General features: G+C 48.1%; 7 protein-coding genes across 7 annotated transcripts; 5 read left to right on the top strand and 2 right to left on the bottom strand.

Annotated features, from left to right (window-relative positions):
• Positions 1-634: 634 nt before the first annotated feature.
• On the top strand, positions 635-1,031 carry E1B28_009576 (uncharacterized protein; the record flags this gene model as incomplete). Its single annotated transcript, XM_043154475.1, has 2 exons — positions 635-947; positions 1,012-1,031. The coding sequence occupies 2 exons, from the start codon at positions 635-637 to the stop codon at positions 1,029-1,031; spliced, it is 333 nt and encodes a 110-aa protein (XP_043006930.1).
• A 1,336-nt stretch (positions 1,032-2,367) lies between these two features.
• E1B28_009575 (uncharacterized protein) lies at positions 2,368-4,672 on the top strand (the record flags this gene model as incomplete). The annotated part of the gene is made up of 4 exons (XM_043154474.1): positions 2,368-2,507; positions 2,570-3,425; positions 3,480-4,049; positions 4,112-4,672. 4 exons carry the CDS (start codon positions 2,368-2,370, stop codon positions 4,670-4,672), a joined length of 2,127 nt encoding a protein of 708 aa, XP_043006929.1.
• Positions 4,673-5,362: 690 nt separating this feature from the next.
• Positions 5,363-6,482, top strand: E1B28_009574 (uncharacterized protein; the record flags this gene model as incomplete). The annotated part of the gene is made up of 6 exons (XM_043154473.1): positions 5,363-5,462; positions 5,525-5,646; positions 5,709-5,863; positions 5,914-5,998; positions 6,054-6,264; positions 6,346-6,482. 6 exons carry the CDS (start codon positions 5,363-5,365, stop codon positions 6,480-6,482), a joined length of 810 nt encoding a protein of 269 aa, XP_043006928.1.
• Positions 6,483-7,497: 1,015 nt separating this feature from the next.
• On the bottom strand, positions 7,498-9,382 carry E1B28_009573 (uncharacterized protein; the record flags this gene model as incomplete). The annotated part of the gene is made up of 4 exons (XM_043154472.1): positions 7,498-8,052; positions 8,105-8,689; positions 8,746-9,066; positions 9,125-9,382. 4 exons carry the CDS (start codon positions 9,380-9,382, stop codon positions 7,498-7,500), a joined length of 1,719 nt encoding a protein of 572 aa, XP_043006927.1.
• A 3,643-nt stretch (positions 9,383-13,025) lies between these two features.
• Positions 13,026-14,012, top strand: E1B28_009572 (uncharacterized protein; the record flags this gene model as incomplete). Its single annotated transcript, XM_043154471.1, has 1 exon — positions 13,026-14,012. The coding sequence occupies one exon, from the start codon at positions 13,026-13,028 to the stop codon at positions 14,010-14,012; it is 987 nt and encodes a 328-aa protein (XP_043006926.1).
• A 369-nt stretch (positions 14,013-14,381) lies between these two features.
• E1B28_009571 (uncharacterized protein) lies at positions 14,382-14,889 on the bottom strand (the record flags this gene model as incomplete). Its single annotated transcript, XM_043154470.1, has 2 exons — positions 14,382-14,599; positions 14,652-14,889. 2 exons carry the CDS (start codon positions 14,887-14,889, stop codon positions 14,382-14,384), a joined length of 456 nt encoding a protein of 151 aa, XP_043006925.1.
• Positions 14,890-16,101: 1,212 nt separating this feature from the next.
• E1B28_009570 (uncharacterized protein) lies at positions 16,102-16,478 on the top strand (the record flags this gene model as incomplete). Its single annotated transcript, XM_043154469.1, has 2 exons — positions 16,102-16,246; positions 16,300-16,478. The coding sequence occupies 2 exons, from the start codon at positions 16,102-16,104 to the stop codon at positions 16,476-16,478; spliced, it is 324 nt and encodes a 107-aa protein (XP_043006924.1).
• Positions 16,479-18,842: the final 2,364 nt, after the last annotated feature.

Genomic DNA, 18,842 nt, shown 5'->3' with positions numbered 1-18,842 from the left:
TCAACTGTTATACAGACTACGTTCATGTTGGAAGTGGCGGACATGTGTAAGTACAAGTCGGCCTTTTAACACGCACTCCATCTCACATACCATGCACATATCCTTAGACTTTGATCATCACGACCGTTATCATGGTGCTACCGTTCCCAGATTCGAACCCGTCACGAAATCAGAGGATCGGAATGAAAGTCGTCATTGGGCATGCGCTAGGTGTTCGGTATTCTACTCAGGTACTCGGAGAGAGGTAGTAGAGCTACACGCGAAAGAGCTGTGAGTACTCCGTTCAACTCAATATGACTGATCTTCCTTCTGACTTGCTGACACTTTACCTCCTCCAGTGTTTTACAGGAGATTCTCCGATAACTTTCAAGCGCTGTTCACGTTGCGAACAAGGTCAGCTACTGCTCTTGCGCTTGCCAAAAGTCGCACTGGAATGCGATCCATCGAGATGAATGCCCGAAACTCCGTGAGTTGAACCGTCTCGCCTGGCCTGCTCTCTTCCTCACTACTGTTTTCAGGCGATGGGTTGTATCTTACACTGGACAGCCGTCGCTTCTTGAGATGCTTTGCTGCTAGCGCTCTCACACTGCATATGTCCGCGCTAACACAGCGCATGGTCGCCTACGCCTCTACCATGGACCCCACAGTCAACGAAGATCATGAACGCATTCGAATGAGGACTGCGAACCCCTTCCTCTTCATCAACCTTGACCTACCCAGGTTGCCTACAGAAGAGGATTTTGAGGTCCTTAACGCGCGTGGCTTCGTAGATCTGATGGCGAAGATTTTAGAATCACGAAGCCTGCCCTTTCTTCAGGATCTCGTAGCCGAATGGCGCGAGACCACGATTGAGGACGTATTGGTCCTCGCAAGATTTCCTTTGACACGGGAGTTGACACAGGAAGACACTGACGCCTCCTTTGTGGGTTTCATCTGGAGATTGGATGGTAGGTTTCTACCATATTCCGTTCCACGTAAAATCCAGAGAGACTTATTATTCGCCTTATCCAGGCCACATCATATTCTTGTAAGTGACTGGCCTTGTGCGTAGGTCAAGTCATCAAACAGTATAGATATGTAGGAATATTGGTCATGATAGTGTACCAAAGCACGTTTACTGTATGAGTGTTTCATGGAATATGAACTAAACCGTTGCGTTTCGTTTGTGGGCGTGATCACTTCCTTCTGACTATCACTGGGCAGGGGCATACGGTAACAATGCTCATTTTTCACCCGTCCCTTTACTAGTTATTCCTCCTCGTTTTGAGTGTAACGATAAACCCTGTGATTCACCTGCAGGAGAATCGTCGCATGGGATTGTGGTTGCAAGCACTTGATCCAGAATTTTCATCCCATCGTGGTAGCGATTGACTGTGTGTCAATTTACAGGATGGCGGAGTAACAGGTGCATATTCTGCAAGGTCTCGTTAATCTTGTTGGAATATTGAGTGATTCCAAATAAAAGACTTCGCCAGCCGTGAATAGTGAATTAACGTACATATCTTCAGCTTTAGACCGACCTCGACCTCTGGGAAGCTAAGTCCGTTAAAGTCCGTGTCTGATGTGTGACATTCATCACAACTATGACAAACCCCACCGCTTCCTCTCCCCTCATACCACACTAGCTTGCCCTTTATCTGTAGTTTCTCTCCGCGACAGAAGTTGTGCGAGAGTCCCTGGTAGAAACCAGGGACGTTTTCAAGCTACTTCCCCACTGCTTCTTCACCCAGATTTCGACTCGTGCTCGAGTTATCGGTGCGACCTCAGCAGCAGCTGTGTGTTCCTTCCTTGGCAGTAGTCGAGGATTTCCTTCCTTTCGAAAACCTCCTCGATGGATTGTCCCTGCTCTCTGAGGCTAAATCAATCTCGAATCTATCCCATCGCTCCATCAGTATCCCATGTTCCCCAATATTCGTGGCCTGCAACACGTACTCTTCGCTGTAGCACAAATACAAGCCTGGAACAATGTCTTTGCTCAGTAAACGAGGGGTTATCATCTGGTGAGTTCAACTATCGGTAGCCTCTGAATCTTTCTCAAACGAGCGTATACAGGCGTATCAATCCCATCTTCCCAATTACTCTCGTATTTTCGCCACGAGTTCGTGCATACCACTAATTCTCCGTTGAATGGGGATTATCACGGCCCGACAAAGGACCGCCACGGACCGCGATCTTGGCATCTTTCTTTGTCAACGCTGGTGGTGGCGAGGACAAAGGAGGGGGATATAAAGGACAGACCGGCACTCCGTATGCCACTCGCGTACTTCCTCTTCTCTCCCTCACGTTCAGTCCGGTACTGAGCAAATTCAAGTCTCTTTCTATAATCCAGTCACTCTAATCTTGTCCTCACTCCAAATCTTCCTCGAGATGAGTTCTCAATTGGCGCCTGGAGCACCCAAACCATTAGGATCGACCACACAGAATCCTAACTCCAATGGTCCTATGCACCAGCCTCCTTCATTTGGGCCTCACCCAGGTTCATCCAGTGATCCTCAGATTATGTCGATGTATGTATCAAACTTGGTATGACCGATATCGAAAGTTAACTGATGTTTCAATCGTTACTAAGTGGTCATAGTAATGTGCAACAACATACACATCCTGGGGTTACCTTACCCGTACACCACGCTCCTTTATTTGCGAATCTTCCTTCCTCATCTGCCGCTTTTTTCCCAAACCGCAATCAGCCTGCACGTCCCACCCCTTCTCTTATACCTAACCAATCTGAACCTTGGCGTTCCCGTGATCTTCCTCCGATCCCTCCTCCTAGTCCTTCTGTCGATAGCACGATGAGCGATGGATCAAACGACACTATCACACCAACACACACAAGCGACGCAGGACAAACAGCTGGTTCTGGCCAATATATGTCGCCCACACATTCAGGCTCGGCTCCTCTGTCGCAACAACAGACGATATCTTTCCCCTCTCAGTCTCTCAATGCTCAGCACGCACCATCGCTACCGGCTCCCGCCTCTCATCCTTCTCACATACCCCCAAACCAACCTCCCGGCTCCAATGCGCAGTTTCATGACCCCTCGAACAACCCTAGCGCCCACCAAAATGGTTCTGCGCCCTACGATCCAAACGTGGGGACTAGTGTCCCTCCCTCTTTCTCGCAGCCCCACCAGACTGCGCCGGAACCGAATGTCCAGGCTGGTCCTTCTGGTTCCTCCTCCAATCAGGATTGCGCCTTGCCTTCGGACCAAGGAAATCAAGGAGCATCATCTTCCAGCAACAAGGGGAAAGAAAAGGAATTGGATCCAACAGAACTGCTGAGAGAAATAGCAGACTCATTCAACCGCCGTCAAAAAGGTACCGGCAAGAGGTCCGAAACCCTATCCAACAAGGTTACGAAGAAAAGTCCAGGCGAACCCTATCGCCTTGTGAAGGAAGATCTCGATTACAACCAAAAGAAGCTCTTGGTAGGTTCTGCTAGCTTGCCTCAATTCAAATCTTCGTCCTCATTATGTTCCTAGGTTTGCTTGTTCCTTTGGGTGCGAATCTTATGGGGACTCTTGACTGTTGACCAATGTCCTACAATCCCTCTCCCCGCTGATTTGGATGTGTTTGATTCCCGATTCTCGACCGAGCGTGAGGTTGAACAGGCTCGTAGTTCTGCTCCCCTTATTGATCCAAGGCTTGTCTCATTGACATCGCGCGTCGAATTGATTGCGCGACGCCGTAAAAACTCGACCTCCGTCCACGCAACCACCATTCCTGAAACCAACTTTGACCACGTGCGAGTTTTACTTTCACAATTTGGACTCGAGCACTGGCGTGTTCATCTCGCCTCGACACCCGATTCCCTTTACAACAAGGCCTGTGAACTTATCGCGCTCGACTCGTTTCGGCAAGCCATTCTAAGCGGAGCTTTCAAACACATGGACTGTCCGTCGAAACTCGCTTCAAGTCGGGACCTCCATCAAAGGTTGTATTATCACGTTGTTTTTCATTACTTCTATGGGATTTGGACGTCGGAGCAGAGTAGCCCAGGCAGGAATAGAACGAGGAATGAGACTAATGCCATCATCAAGAACTGGTTAAGAGTGCGTAATCTCGAGGCTTACACCAGTAATCAAATTTAACTCTTCCCGCTTCCCCACCTTAGCTCGCAAAAGCGCGCAAAAAGTTTCTGGTCGACAACGGCTACCCCGAGCGGTATCAAATTCTAGCCGATCCTAAAGCTACGTCTGACGATGAGTACAATCCGTCGACGGAGGAATTCGAGGTCAAGAAGCGGCCAGAACGCTCACAAGCGGCAGAAATTTGGTATCGATGCCTTGACGAGGTAATGGGCTTAGGTGGCCAGTTCAAAAGATCGAAACGAAGGCCTCGACACGCACCCCTTGTTCAAAAGCCCACAGTCTTGCAAATGTACCCAACCGGCATGCCCCTTGATTATTTCCACCCCGAGTACTACAACCAACTGCCTGTCCATGCGAGGAAATTAGCTGTCCTAGGCGGGGAAAATGAGGATAACGAGTTGAAGGGAAAGTTACGCCTGGCTTTCCTCGAGGATCCTCGACTCTCGTTTGCAACCCAGGATGCACAAATTGAATTCATGGAGAAAAAGATGTCGGACGAAAAATTCTTTTCCGAGCGATTCGCGAAAGTGCTTGGTTCCTATGCTTTGAACGGCGAGTACAATTCTGATGTGGAGATGTCCTGATGATGCCTAGATTACATGTAGTTCTTCGAAGTAGCGTCCGACATGAAAGAGATAATATCATTATGGAAATGAAATCTACGCAGTATTGATATCGGAGCTCAACTTTATTACGCAGAGGAAAGACACCGTGTTGAATAAAGGGCTCTTGAAGAAAGCATTCGTATAGATCGGAGCTCGACATGTTGTGCTCTTTGTGATGAAGAAAGATGGGGGTCCTTGGAGAAAGGTTTTGTATTGAAACCGGAGTTCAACTTTCAAAGGCACGTTGCGCTCTCATCAAAGAACGACATTGTTGAAGGTCTAAAGGGTTGGGTCCTAATTGGGTGGAAGAAAGGGATCGTATCAAGACCGGAGATCAACTTCCAAACATGCGCTGCGCTCCTCTAAACACGTTGCGCTCTTTTCAAAGACACGTTGCCGTTACATCGTATCAAAGAAAGGGTCCTTGGAGAAAGAAAGTGGGTGGAAGAAAGGGTTCGGTTCTTGGAGAAAGGAATCGCTTTGTAAAAGAGAGTCAGGTCGCAAAGGAATCGAAATGTCTAGAAAGATTTAAGGTCTGCCGAAAACTTCATATACACCCTGTTACTTCCCTCTCTCTCCACCTCAGGCTAGTCGTTTTGCGCCACTTCAAGCGTCAACTGTCCTTGATCACCGCTCTCCTTCACCCTCTAAATTTCTCTCACCACTACCATGGTTCGGTTGGCTGCGAAGTCGTGCGAACGCAGGCGTTGTCGCAGTCTAGCTCAAACGCAGCAAAGGTCTAGTGGACCTTTATACGTGCACAATACCGGTACGTGTTCCTGTTAGAAAGAATGTTCTCTTCACAGCTAATAACATGAATCACCTTTGAAGCTTTTTCACAAGGGCTGACACACACACATCATCCTTTCATGGGTCCGATTGTCCGCGCTGTTGCGAAAAGCAGTGCTCCGAAAAAGTCCACTCGGATAGGGGCGGTATCCCTAAAATTGCGGGTACGTTTTCACATCTACTATAAACTATTCAGGTTGATTTAAATACAACAAACGTTGGAAAGGTTTTGGGGTCGCAGATCCGAAATTCCGAATTAACCAGAACCTCATTGCGAAAAAGAAAGCGGGGGGTCCGAAAAGCAGGAGAGCCTATGGATGTGGATGACGTGCCCATGGATGTCGACCAAGAAAACCGGATGGATATCGATCAAACCGATCTGTATGTTAACCAACGTCCTCTATACGCTAATTTCTGACAGCTCTCTGCAGCTCGCTAGATGTGTCGTCATTCTCATTCTGCAGGGAAACGAAGCCTTACGAAGCCGTTCCCAACCCTGGTGTTCATCCAATATATGTGCGTTACTCATTGAAGGTTTCTTCCTACCAGCCCAGTCTGATACTTGTTATAGCAAACGATGATCTTGGATAGATTCATGGTGCAGTTTGAAGCTTTCGTTGAGCAAGCTCGACGAGAACACCTCCACTCTCTCTTTCTCTTAACGCAATGTAATAAGAACGTCCGCGAGCAACTGGGTTGCCTCGCAAACAGTCTCCAAACCCTCCCGGTAAGTATTCTCAGTAGGAATATGTCGAACGTGAGCGGTGCAGATCATACTCAATGTGAGTTTACAGGTCTTTTGAAATGATTCGGTGACCCCGCCAACTCGAGTGTTTCACTCATGTATTTCGATCGTATAACAGTACTACAAACCGCCAATTTAATATATTTTGTCTACTCCCACCCTACTCGCCCTTACGGCGGCGCCTTCGAGATCTACATGTACGATGATACTCTCAATTATCTCGTAAGGTACTCTTCAACTTTTGCATCTTTATGAGGAGTTCGATTCGCAATGGTTGACAACTTGTAAGTGTACATTAGGTCCCTGGCCACTTGGTCCGAAGGGGTTCGGACATGTAATTCCTATCTAATCTAATCTAATCTAATCTAATCTAATCCACACTCGTCCGACGCGCCAAGCCGAGCCTGATTTGTGACATTCGTCGCTAATGTGACAATACCCCGATCTCTCCTCACACCACCATTTTTGCCATCCTTGTAGTTCGTCTCTGCGACAGAAGCCGTACAAGAGTCTCTGGTAGAAACCAGGGGCGTTTTTAAGCTACCCTTTCACCTCTTCCTCTCCCAGATTCCGATTCCTACCCGAGTTATTGGCACCTTCTCAGCAACTGCGGCAGAAGTCGTGCGAGAGTCTCTGGTAGAAACCAGAGACGTTTTCAAGCTACTCTTCTACCTCTTCCTCTCCCAGATTCCGATTCCTACTCGAGTTATTGGCACCATCTCAGCAGCTGCGGCAGAAGTCGTGCGAGAGCCTCTGGTAGAAACCAGGGACGTTTTCGAGAGTATAGGTCGTGTCAACCACATCGTCCAATTCTCTCCTACCTCCGCCACGAACCTCGTGCAAAGGTTTAACAGAGTCTTCCTAGGATGGCTTGCGCCATATATCCAAGGAAGTGTTCTGTAAACCTTGATGATGTCCGTTGCTTGTTGTCAACGATCGTCACATTCACTCCATGGCTACCATCTCTTCCCTGAATCCAGTACTGAGAACCTGCGAACATTGAGGCTGAATGGAGTTTCTAGGATGGCTTGCGCCACATATCCCAGGAAGTCTTCTGCAATCCTCCATGTTCTTACGCGTTATCTCAGGTGGATTATGGTCTCTACTTATTGTTGCTATCGAGAGGGGTCACTGAAGCCTTTCTGACTGAGCGTCTGCACTGCAATGCATCTTCGAAATAGTTACGAAATAGTTATCATGGAGCCCAGTACTATCGGGTTCGAAACAGTTATTCCCAGCGTAAATTTAGAATATACAATTAACAGGTGAGCTAAGCGTGATATCTTGTGAGATGTTCCAGCATAATTGACATCTCGTTGACCAACAGCTTCCATATCTCCTTCTGGTCCACTTCTTTCTCCGCCACACTATCGTTCCACCATTTGAGACATATCAGAAGAGTTATCCATCCGCTGGGTCCCCATCCATCAAGCGGTGTCAGGTCTTCATACGAAAACTGAGCCTGATTCAGGCTTCCCTCACCCACAATCTCTTCCCTACGCAAGGGCTGTAATGACTTCCACCATTTCTGGACTCGGGGAGGGAAAGACATCACAAAGTCCTTATCGATGTCGGGGGATCCCGTGTGGAACCGATTCTCGATTCGTCTATTGATCCATTTCTTGACTTCCGCTGGACGTTCGTTGTTCGCAGGGAACCCGCATCGACCTTTGACGATCGCCACCTCCACTTGGATCCAAACTTTGATAAGCTTTTGGTATTCACTATCTTTCCCAGCAACGTCCAGATAATGGATTGCCTGCAAGATCCATATTTTATTGTGCGGGAGAGTGGCCGCAACAGCTAGTTGGTGTCCGACGGATCCCTGGGTAGAGTGCGTCTTAAGTCTCATACTTGATAGCTCCTGGATTACTTACCAGATTTTCACCTGACAGCGGAGCCGTTACCATCTCCTCGCTATTGTTCTCCGCAGACTGGGGAGCGTGTGGGCTGGACTTGTCGACAGCACCATCCGATGCGATGGGAACTTGCCTGGAGACTTCGTTTTGGACAGGAGAGACCGTCTTCTGCATCCAGTCGTTTCTAAGCAACTGAATGTCTTCTTTCGCCGTATCAACTGTCGCATATCGATACAAAGGGCCTATTATCATATTGCGACTGGTTGAACAAATGTTCTTCCCGTCCTGCACAGTGGCGTGTTCCAGCGTTGAAGCATCCGCTGCTTGAGCTCCATAAATTTCAGACGGAGAACCGTTTTGGACTTCGGCTCCATCGCTGGAATTTGCCTTGAGGTCTGGCATGGGAATGAGAGGATCTTCCAAGGTTACTTGAGTAACAGAGCCATTCTCGAGGTTCCTCTCGCTGGGATTTGGCATGGGAGTAAGGATTCGGGTCGAGCGATTTGGCATGAGCATTGGCTCAGTCGAAGGATTTGACGGCGCGGGGGTCGGATCTTCAGGTGAAGAAATGGTCTCTCCAGGCTGCGGTGGAGTCCCTACGGTCTGAAGAAGCCCACTCTTGAGAAATCGACAACGATGCGAGAGAGACTTCACATTACCATTTTATCGTCAAAGTCTTCTTCTATCGTCGCTAGATTTGCTCGGTATCTCAAGTCTCCTTCCACTCGTATGATCCATTCCTTTTGTTTCTCAACGACTTGCTCGAGATAGTGCAGCCTTTCCTCTGCTTGCATTATGTTCCACCCCATAGGCTTCTCGATAAGTTTCTCGAGATACCTCACTTGTTCCTCCGCTCGCAGGCATCTCTCGTGCCACTCGGTTGCGTTGACCGAGTTTTGGTTCGCTCTCTTGCTATGGTAGGCGATCCTTTCGAGGAGTTGGTTGATGTATCGGGTGGTAGCTGGCACCACTCGGACCTTCTGTTCGAACGCGCCTCGAGTTACACTGTCCACGCCTCAGCGATAAAAATACACTTACATTCGGATGCACAATTTCATCTTTCGGGCGGTCGTTCATGTTGTGAGGGTCAACGGTATAGAGATCGAGTTGTGGGAGATGGTGAATCAGTTCGTCGTGGTTAAATACGGAGAAGATGATCAGGGACTTGAGTCTTTGTTCTTTGATACTCGTGCTCGGAGCAGCGTGACTTCGGGGCTGCAACGTGGTCTGATCAGTAGCCACCCAGGGTATCCCTTTCTTCTCTTTCTTCTTCAGCCCATTCGAAATATCCTTCATCAACGTTATACACACCTGTATGTCTATTCCACTATCTCTACCTGACCGTGATAAATGACATAATTTCTCTTCTTTAACGATATTTCAGCGGACAGACCTCACTGTTTCTCGTAAATCGTATGTATATGCGATTGTCTAAAGGGCCCGACGTTAACACCGATTTTCTTCACTGTCTAGGCTTCTTCGTCGATGCCGAAATCAAACAAACACCCTTTGAACTCAAAAAGATCGCCTTCGAACTCCACGAATCCTTTGCCGGACCGTGTAGTCTGTGACTGTCCGACATGCATACAGCATGGGACTTGCAAAGATCTGGTCAGCGGTGAGGAACGCGCTGGACGTCTTGTGGTGAAAAAGACAAGGAAGCGACATGCCGCGAACATGTTAGTTTCTGGCACGAATACTTCGGCAGCTCCTTGCACTGGCGGAGAGGTACAAGAGTCTCTACCAAACGTGAGAATGCCCCAACGTAGGATAGTGGACGATGTCCCTGCTCGCGCTGCTGATATCTTTGAGGAGAAAATGGAGGCAGACCCGGGAAATGACCCTGTTAACGGGCTTCAGCGTGCGTCGTACCTTAATATTTTGTACAACGTTTACTAATCCGACCTTCCAGATGTGGCTAAAACCTCTACAATGATTGAAACCATGATATGTGTAATAGCTGTTTGGTTGCATCTCGTCTGCAGAGTTAGTCGGGACAGTGTCAACCGACTCCTGAAAGTCCTGTATATCGTCATTCTCGTTGCCGTTGCCCTCGGTCGTGCTACAGAACGCCTCTCTTCCTCAGACGCTGCATTTGTTAGCTCACCACCCGTTCGTGTGCCACGTGATATTCGCCCTGCCATGGATGGGCTGTCCATTGAACCAAAAATAAACAGGACAGTCGTTTGCCCAAAATGTTTCACCTTCTACGCTATCGAAAATTTACCACCGAAGTGCACCCATTATGAGTTCCCAGCTTCACGCTCGGCCAAACCATGTGGAGAGACACTTTACCGAGAACGGCAGACTACAGGGGGCACCCTAGTTCAAGTGCCTCGTAGCCTCTATTCCCATCAGGATTTCAAATCCTGGTTGGCCCACTTCTTATCGAGACCGTATATCGAGGATCTAATCGATCAATCCTACGCCCCCCGAAATAATACCTCCGCTTTCGTATCGTCTCTCTGGGATACTCCTGGATGGCAAAGTCTGCCAGACTCGTTCACTACGCAGACTGGCAATCTCACATTTGCATACTACATCGATTGGTTCAATCCATTCCATAACAAGATCGCTGGCAAGAAAGTCTCGTGTGGCGCAATCTATCTAGTATGCCTTAACCTCCCTTACGAATACCGATATCGGCCAGAAAACGTTTTCTTTGCTGGGATCACACCACCTCCAAAAGAACCCACCACGATCAGCTTAAATCGACTCTCAGAACCCCTCGCCCAGCAGTTCAAAGAGCTTTACGACCCTGGCATGCGACTTCATACGTTTCGACATCGGGAAGCAGAGACTCGCATCCGTGTTGCCATACTAATTGGTATTGGGGATATGCCAGCTATGCGAAAGGCATTCGGTTTCGCGTCTTACATGCACAAAACTTGGTTTTGTTCATTGTGCAACCTGCCTTACTCCAGGTTAGGCGAACTAGACCCCAATCAGTGGCAGCCAAGGCTTGATTCGGATGTCAGAGAGGCTGCAAAAGCATGGTCTCTGGAAGAGCTACCGACAAGACAGAAGAGCGTCTTTGACACATATGGTGTGCGATATTCCGTATTGAACCATGCACTTCCTTATCGTGATTCGGTCCAACACACAATGTTCGGAATGATGCATTACTGGCACGAGGGAGTTCTACAACATCTGACTAGGTACTATTGGGGTCTCGGCGGGATTTACTCATCAGGGCACAAGGACGAACAGCGGGACCCTTCGTGGCGCCGAGAGCCAACGGAATATCCAACGCCTTCCGAGGATGCGATGGATATTGATGTTAGCGACGGCGAACGTAGTTCTGGAGATGCCACTGATAGCGAAGATGTCATGGCGCAGGAACGGAAGCAGGACGAAGAGGAGAGCGCGAAGGCCAATAAGTACTGTGTTTTCACCCTGCAGGAAATGACAGCAATTCGACAATGCCTTGCAAATACTGCGATTCCCTCATGGATAAACCGGCCACCCACCAATCTCGGTGAAGCCTCGCACGGGAAGTTGAAAGCAGACAATTGGCAGAAGTTGTTCTCCGTCTTTCTCCCTATGATCTTGCCAGAAATCTGGTTGTATAGGAAAACGGATCGTGGATTTGCTTTGCTCACAAATTTCTACAACATCGCCACCGGTTGCCAAATTATTGATTCTTACGTGACCTCGAATGAGATGGCAGATGGCTTCACTGAACATTACGTTGCATTCCGACGTGGTGCTAGAGAGCTGTTTCCTCACATCACCGAGCGACCCAATCACCACTTCGCAATGCATACCGGGCAGCTATTGAAGTTTTGGGGGCCACTCGTGCTCTTGAACGAGTATCCCTTCGAACGGTTCAATGGCATGCTTCAGAACATTCCGACCAACAAACGCTTGTGTGAGTACATATAGAGAGATTCCTTGCTGTCGCAGTTGCTGACGTATCTGGGTCATAGATGACCTTGACTTCACTATGCTACAACAAATGTGTCGTCAAGCCCGGTTAGCCGCTTTCGCAGCTGACCTTACTCAGACTCATTCCTCTGATAGCAACTTCGGGAAAGTGTTCAGTATTCTATACGATGATTCCCCATATCCTGTCAATGCCTCGACTGAAACAAACATCGTGCTTGACGGGATGCGAATGCGACAACAACTTTCTCGAGAGACGTACGAACTTCTCCTCCAGCGTGTCAACCACGGCCAGACTCCCAAAACAGCGTTCGTCAATTGCCATCATCTCCCAATACCGCTCAGTTCAGAGCAACGTGTATTGTTGAATTGGGTAAAGCGTCGACATCATCTCGAATTTCGCGGATATAGTTATTCGGAGCGGTCTCATGGAACTCTCGCAAACAGCACGATCTCTTTCCTTAATCCGAATACTCATATGCAACAAACGGGATGGATCGACGAGATTTTTACCGTTATTCTTCCCGGAATGGTTGAACAAACCTTTCTCGTTATGTCGCCTCATCTGTCGCTCTCTGTTTTGGACAACGGCAAAGGCCCTTACCACCGCCTGCCTAATCTGCGGTGTCACATCGTCTCCTGCCGGGAATCCTCAGAACGTATCCTCATAACGGTGGAAGAGGTCACGTTTCATGTGGCGCTTTACTGACGACCGAAAGGAACATTTTCGATATCCGAGGATATATACATTGTCAATGATTCCCTCAACCGCGATAGAGTGACATTCTTAAGTAGATAGTATCATATAGGATAAAACCCGAGGGTACTTCTCAGGTTCTATTTACGCCCCATGAAAAATGTAATAGCACCCTCGCTAGATGGAGACCCCAAGAATACGAGAACACCCATGTCCATGTTGTTTATGACCAAAGTGCACCTAGGAATCTGCTCGAACTTGCCAGATCAGCAGGAGATTGCAATACTATCCGTGAAGTCATTTGTGGTGACGTTCTCAACAACATATGGAGAGACATTGTGAGTTGTCCTATCCCTCATGCGGCTATCACACTATAATCCTACAATTACAGGACTATGCGATATCTATTGCAACGATTCACCACCTTGCAACACCTACACGACGCAAGGAGTCGCTTCAGGAGATTTCTTTTTCTTCTACAAACTAGAGTCTTCATCAGAAAGGGGATTGTCTCCAGCAACCCGTCCCCCGACTTTCAGCCCCATAGATCGCGACAAGTGCTCTAAATATTTCCACCGCCGGTCGATGGATACTACTCAAATACTGGGAAATATGGACTTGTCCACGGACGATCCAGAGGACTTGGCTTGGATGGACTTGTGGCGAAGGACCCGGAGAGGGGGGGCCTTGTTAACTCTGATCCAACGATCGAAAAACATCAATCTTCCGAGTCGCTACTCGCCTCGTATTCGATCTCACGACTCCCAGTTAACCGCGTACAATGAAGCTGATGTATCGTTGGCCAAGTATGAGGATGATCCACGTTTAGAATCTACCATACATTCGACGCCATTCGAATCTCAATCCACAGAAACCAAGTTTTCCTACCGATTTGACGATGCTTCAGAAGAAGTTTCCTTACTCCTCCCCAATCCACACAATCCCGACGGCGCCTCCGAAGAAAGATCATCGTTTTACCCTGAATCTCCCTTATCTTCCCAGCGCAGAATACCCCAAGATCTTCCATCACTAGACATCCCCTCACCGAAATCGAAACAAATCACTGTCGTTAGTCCCTCACCAACACCTTCGTCTCCCCCCTCTGCGTACTCCCAAACATCTGCTACAACGCAACTTCAGCGAACTCTGACCGGACTAGGTGGCAGGATGTCTCCACCACCAGTTCCACCTCTTCCTCTACTTCCAGCTTCTCCCACCTCACCCTCTCCGCTTTCGGTACACCTCTCTCCTCTTCCCGAACGCGGAGCAGAATTGAGCCAGAATTGGATCTTCACCGAGTGCCCACCGCGGTATTCATCGGGGGCAGGTCATGTTTGCGTATGAAGAAACCAGTGCCTCTTCTCCTTCACAACCTACGTCCCGTAGAAGACTTTGACCTTCATGTTGTTCCGTCCATATTTACATCCTATCGACCAGGTCATGGACTGCCCCCGAGGTGGATACTTGCCTTGATCTCATCAGGCTCCTTTTTCGTGACTGATTCGAGTTGCAATGCAATGTAGTACGGACGAAGATGATAGAATATTGGTTTTGTTATCTCGGCATATCACCGAACACTCGTAAGGTTTCGGATCGGAATTCATTTCTTGCTGCCAATCATGACAGTGACTACGCAATATCTACAAAGGTGAGTCCACAATATCGGTGTAGGATAAGGACCACAGAAGTACGCTTTCCCCCCCCCCCCCCCCTTCACTCGTTCCTAACTTGATCGATTAACTCCTTGATTTTCCCTACAGCTTCGTCGACCGTTTCCCGGGAGCAAATGTATCGTTCGACATGTCCTACACCGCCTTCCGTCGCCCGAATGTCAGCAGAGGGATCTACAACGCCGGAGCCTAACGTACAGGCACATTCGAGCTCGGAGATATGAAAACCGGCCATCTTCAGTTTGATATGTAACAAGGATTCTAAAGTCTGTTCAGAACACGAAGCAATGGTAATCAAAGCGTTGCAACTCACCTGCGCGATTCGCCCACGGAATTTCCACTTTATAAACCTCTTTCAACTGTGTTTCGTCTAATTTACACTTTCTTCGATGTTCTTTAATCCACCGTTCCGGGTTATTCGTCCTGCCGCATTTCAGAAACTTTTCTCCCTCCAGAACATAAAGCCAGCCCTCCTTGTCGCTTTCCGAGATGAGTTGGGCTTTCCGGGCGTCGTACTTTGCTTGGAGGGCGTCTTGGAGGGCGTTATGCATGGACTGAGATGCGGGGCGGGCTTATGTCTGTATTTGGGTAGCGTAGCCACCGCAAACAGCCTTCTTCACTCCCGTCATCACAAACGACGACGCGTGCATCAACTTTGGAGCCTCCCTCATATGTTTTTATCCTTGATATGCCCTGTATCTCTTTACAAATACAGCATGTAGGAGGTGTGGAGAATGACATCTACATGCTTAGTGCAAATCTGTCCCAAAAAGGCCATAAGGTGTGTGTACTGTGCCGTGGATGGTAGACTACACTCACTGTATTTCAAGGTAATTGTCATCACCACAGCCGACCGCCAGATCGCGTTGGTATTCGTTGGCTTCTTCCTGAGGTCAAGGTCTACGATCTCCCAAATATCCCAATTGCTTCAGGCGCCACTCTTCCCAACTTCTTCGCTTTCCTTCCGTGTCTGTGCGCTATTCTTATACGAGAGCATATCCATCTCATTCATGCTCACGCTAGCCTATCTTCCATGGGTCATGAAGGGATTTTGCATTCCCACTTTTTGGGAGTACGCACCGTTTTCACCGACCATAGTCTTTTTGGCTTCGACGACGCCGCGAGCATTCTAACCAACAAGTTGTTGGTTGGAACACTCGTTGATGCGGTGATATGGGTCTCACATACGAGGTGGACAATATGGTTTATACGATGTATTTAACAACTTATCTTCATCAGCCGTGAAAACACAGTCCTACGAGGAGAGCTATTCGAGCAGTCGGACGATAATCCCCGGGATTGATGGTGAGGAAAATCGTGTATGTTATTCCGAATGCTTTGGTCGCGGAAAGATTCCAGCCGGGACATCCGTTATCCTCCAACACTAGTGAGTTATGGTCAATTCGTTAGACCTTGGAACCTGACTGTACCCTGCAGTTACCATCGTTATTTTATCCCGACTCGCGTATCGAAAGGGTATCAACCTCCTTGTTGCTACTGCTCCCCGGATCTGTCAAGCTTTTCTCAACGTCAATTTCCTAATAGGCGAGTGACCTGGCTGCTGCTAGTCGGACCAGGATTATGATTGCATTTACCTTGCTCCAGGTGGCGATGGACCAAAACTCATTGAACTGCTTCAAATGCGTGAAAACAAGATCGCAGGACCAATTCGACATAACGATGTCCGCTCGGTAAGAAACCTGACACTCTTTGCCACAACAACCTACTTATCCTCTCAAGGTACTTATTCGAGGTTCATTTTCATGAATACATCCTTGACCGAGTCCTTCGGGATTGCTATCTTGGAAGCAGCATGTGCAGGGTTATATGTAGTATCTACTCGTTTGGGAGGGATCCCAGAAATTCTGCCACCGGATATGGTCAGTTTTGCAAAGCCAGATGAGGACGGTTCGTTAAGTCTACCATCACTCCAGCTGTCACGCCTTACTCAAAATCCATAGATGTTTTCCGAGCCATCTCAGAAGCTATTCAAATAGTCTCCAGAAATGGACACAATCCGGTTCTTGCCCATGAGCGCGTCAAGACGTTCTATGACTGGGAAAAAGTCGCCGGGAGGACAGAAAAGGTTTATAACACTGTTATGGAATCACCACAACGTGATTTATGGGATCGCATCTAGCGGTGAATACACGAAAACTTTGGACATTGGTTGGCTTATGTTCCGAATCCTTGGAATCCCTAGTTCCTCACTGTTTCAGTCATATTTCTTGGATAAAGTCCTTTTTATTACGCTCAACGCGCCATAGCAGCCTCTATATTTGTACAGGTAGATAATAATACAAAAATGAGACACCGTTCTTTTTCTCGCCTAAGCCCTGTACATGTACATAACCAACTATAACCAACTCTTGTTCTCCAGGCTCAACACCAAAGTTGACGCCAGTTTCTGCGCCAATGAAAAAGAGACCTTCACACCATTGCACCCCACCCATTCATTGCATAACCACAACTATGCTAGGCCTAGAGATGGGAGGACGAGTCTCTGCCGTGTTCCGTATTCTCCCAGATGTTATCTTTCAACGAACGGCTGTCTCACAGCCGAAGCTCTAGGCATCTCGGCCGCATAATAGGCAGGTGAAAGTCGAGGGGCCGGCGGTCTGCAGGATTGCGATGCGGTAACGTTGCCGCCGCTTTTGTTCAACTTTGGAAAGGGCCTTTGTGCTGGGTTCACATTCTTGGTCTCGCTTATCTCGCATTGGGATCTCGGGTCGGGCGGGTCACAGCATTCCCAATTGATTTGAATGGTGGCTGGACTTCATTATGCCAGATACTTCATTACAGAATTAATACAAAAAACATATTTAATACGAAACTGAACCTTTGTTCCCGTCACATCAAACGTGACGGGGTCCGTGTAGGGTCCATTCCAGTTGACAGGTACTGGACAGGTTCCTGATGACATCAAAATGTCTCCAGTGACCCCTAGTAGGGCTTTAAATCATGTAATTTAAACTCCGACAGGTCGGCGGATCGGGCACCCCGGCATATAGGCGCCCAGTCTTTTTCTTTCCGCGGCGTCTCCGCCGGCTCGCTCGACGTCCAGCCACACCGTTCAGCTGTCACTCGTATGGTTGTTCTAACACGTCTTCCTTATTATATCTGAACTTTTCTCTGATTCAATCTCTCTAGCTTTATTTCTCGTCAATACCTTAGCAATGACGGCGATCAGCATGGTACCGAGGCGGCTGAAGCTCACCTACGCAAAGCTGGATGTCTTCTGGGTGACTTGACAGTAGGAATCTACCTGAAGTCGCTTGAGAAGAAATGGTATGAGATGCCTCTATACATGGTGCATGTGCTTCAGCCTCTTGCAGGGATCCTTTCAAGCTAACTCATTCCCCAGCTGCGAAAAAACCAAGAATATGATGCGAAGAGCGTGGCAGCGCCTTTACCCTTTCAAACCTCGAGTCTGACATGATCGAAATCAATGAAGACGACCTGTCGATGGACTTGAGTGACATTGAAGGCGAGGTTGCACCACCATCGACTGGAAAGAAAACTACCGTACATTACCAGAAAGTCGATCCCCAAAGCATATGGTACACATTTGCGATGCCATGCCGGTGGAATAAACGATGGCCTGACAATGGACTGGGAGAATGAAGCTTGACGAGAATGTCGAACATATCACAGCTGACTATGTACTAAAGAAAAAAAAATCAAATTCAAATATAGATTTAAAAAAGTACATCAGCAGTGAAAATGTCAGGAAGTTGTAGCAAGCACTCAAGAAAGTCTTTCAACTTTGGAAACAGGAGATATGGACCCCTCCTACCATCGCCCCAAGCCTAAATGCCATCTCCAACCAGCTTGCACCAAGAGCTCGCACAACTTCTTCCCTGTCCCCCAAGTCTGCCCCATACTTCTCCGAGTCAGGTTCTTCGCGGCCTCTCCAAGAACATCCTGCCACAAAGAGATGTTATGGGTCTGTTAAGAGTGTATTTCTAAGTCCACCCACTCTATAGGCAAGAGGCCACAGACTAGGGGGAAAAGGGTACATAAATTGGAGTACAACTTTTGTTTTTAGGATAACTGTAGAATCCTGGTGGTGTTCCGTGAGACCGGTAAGGACCGGCCGTAGCGAGAACAACGCCACCACGTGATGTTCGATTGTTGATGACACCGCCTCCCGAGTTAGCCAGTCCCTTGTTCTCCGACGACGACGTTCCTCAAGAATACCCAGCGCATTCAGGTCTTCAGCAGTCAAGGTCTCTGCTGAATTGAGTAGCTGGAGTGGGAGGTGTGCGTAGCGAAGGTATGTTTTCAGTCTATATCAGAAAATTCTGGCCTTCAACGCGTTCTTCAGGGATCCATCCAAACAGATAAACATCCATCGAATTAACGCGCTCACGAGTGCTTCGGTATACGAACAAGCATCATCCTCACGCATTATATTTTCTCATCAAATCTTTCGACATTTCTCCAAATTTTTTTTTCACGACCTCGATTTTCTACGCATTAACGAGCGACGACTTGCACATAT

Source organism: Marasmius oreades, chromosome 6, assembly GCF_018924745.1.
Source record: "Marasmius oreades isolate 03SP1 chromosome 6, whole genome shotgun sequence".
Lineage (NCBI taxonomy): Eukaryota > Fungi > Basidiomycota > Agaricomycetes > Agaricales > Marasmiaceae > Marasmius > Marasmius oreades.
Note: the sequence above shows the minus strand (reverse complement) of the source record. Positions and strands in the feature narration are given on the sequence as shown.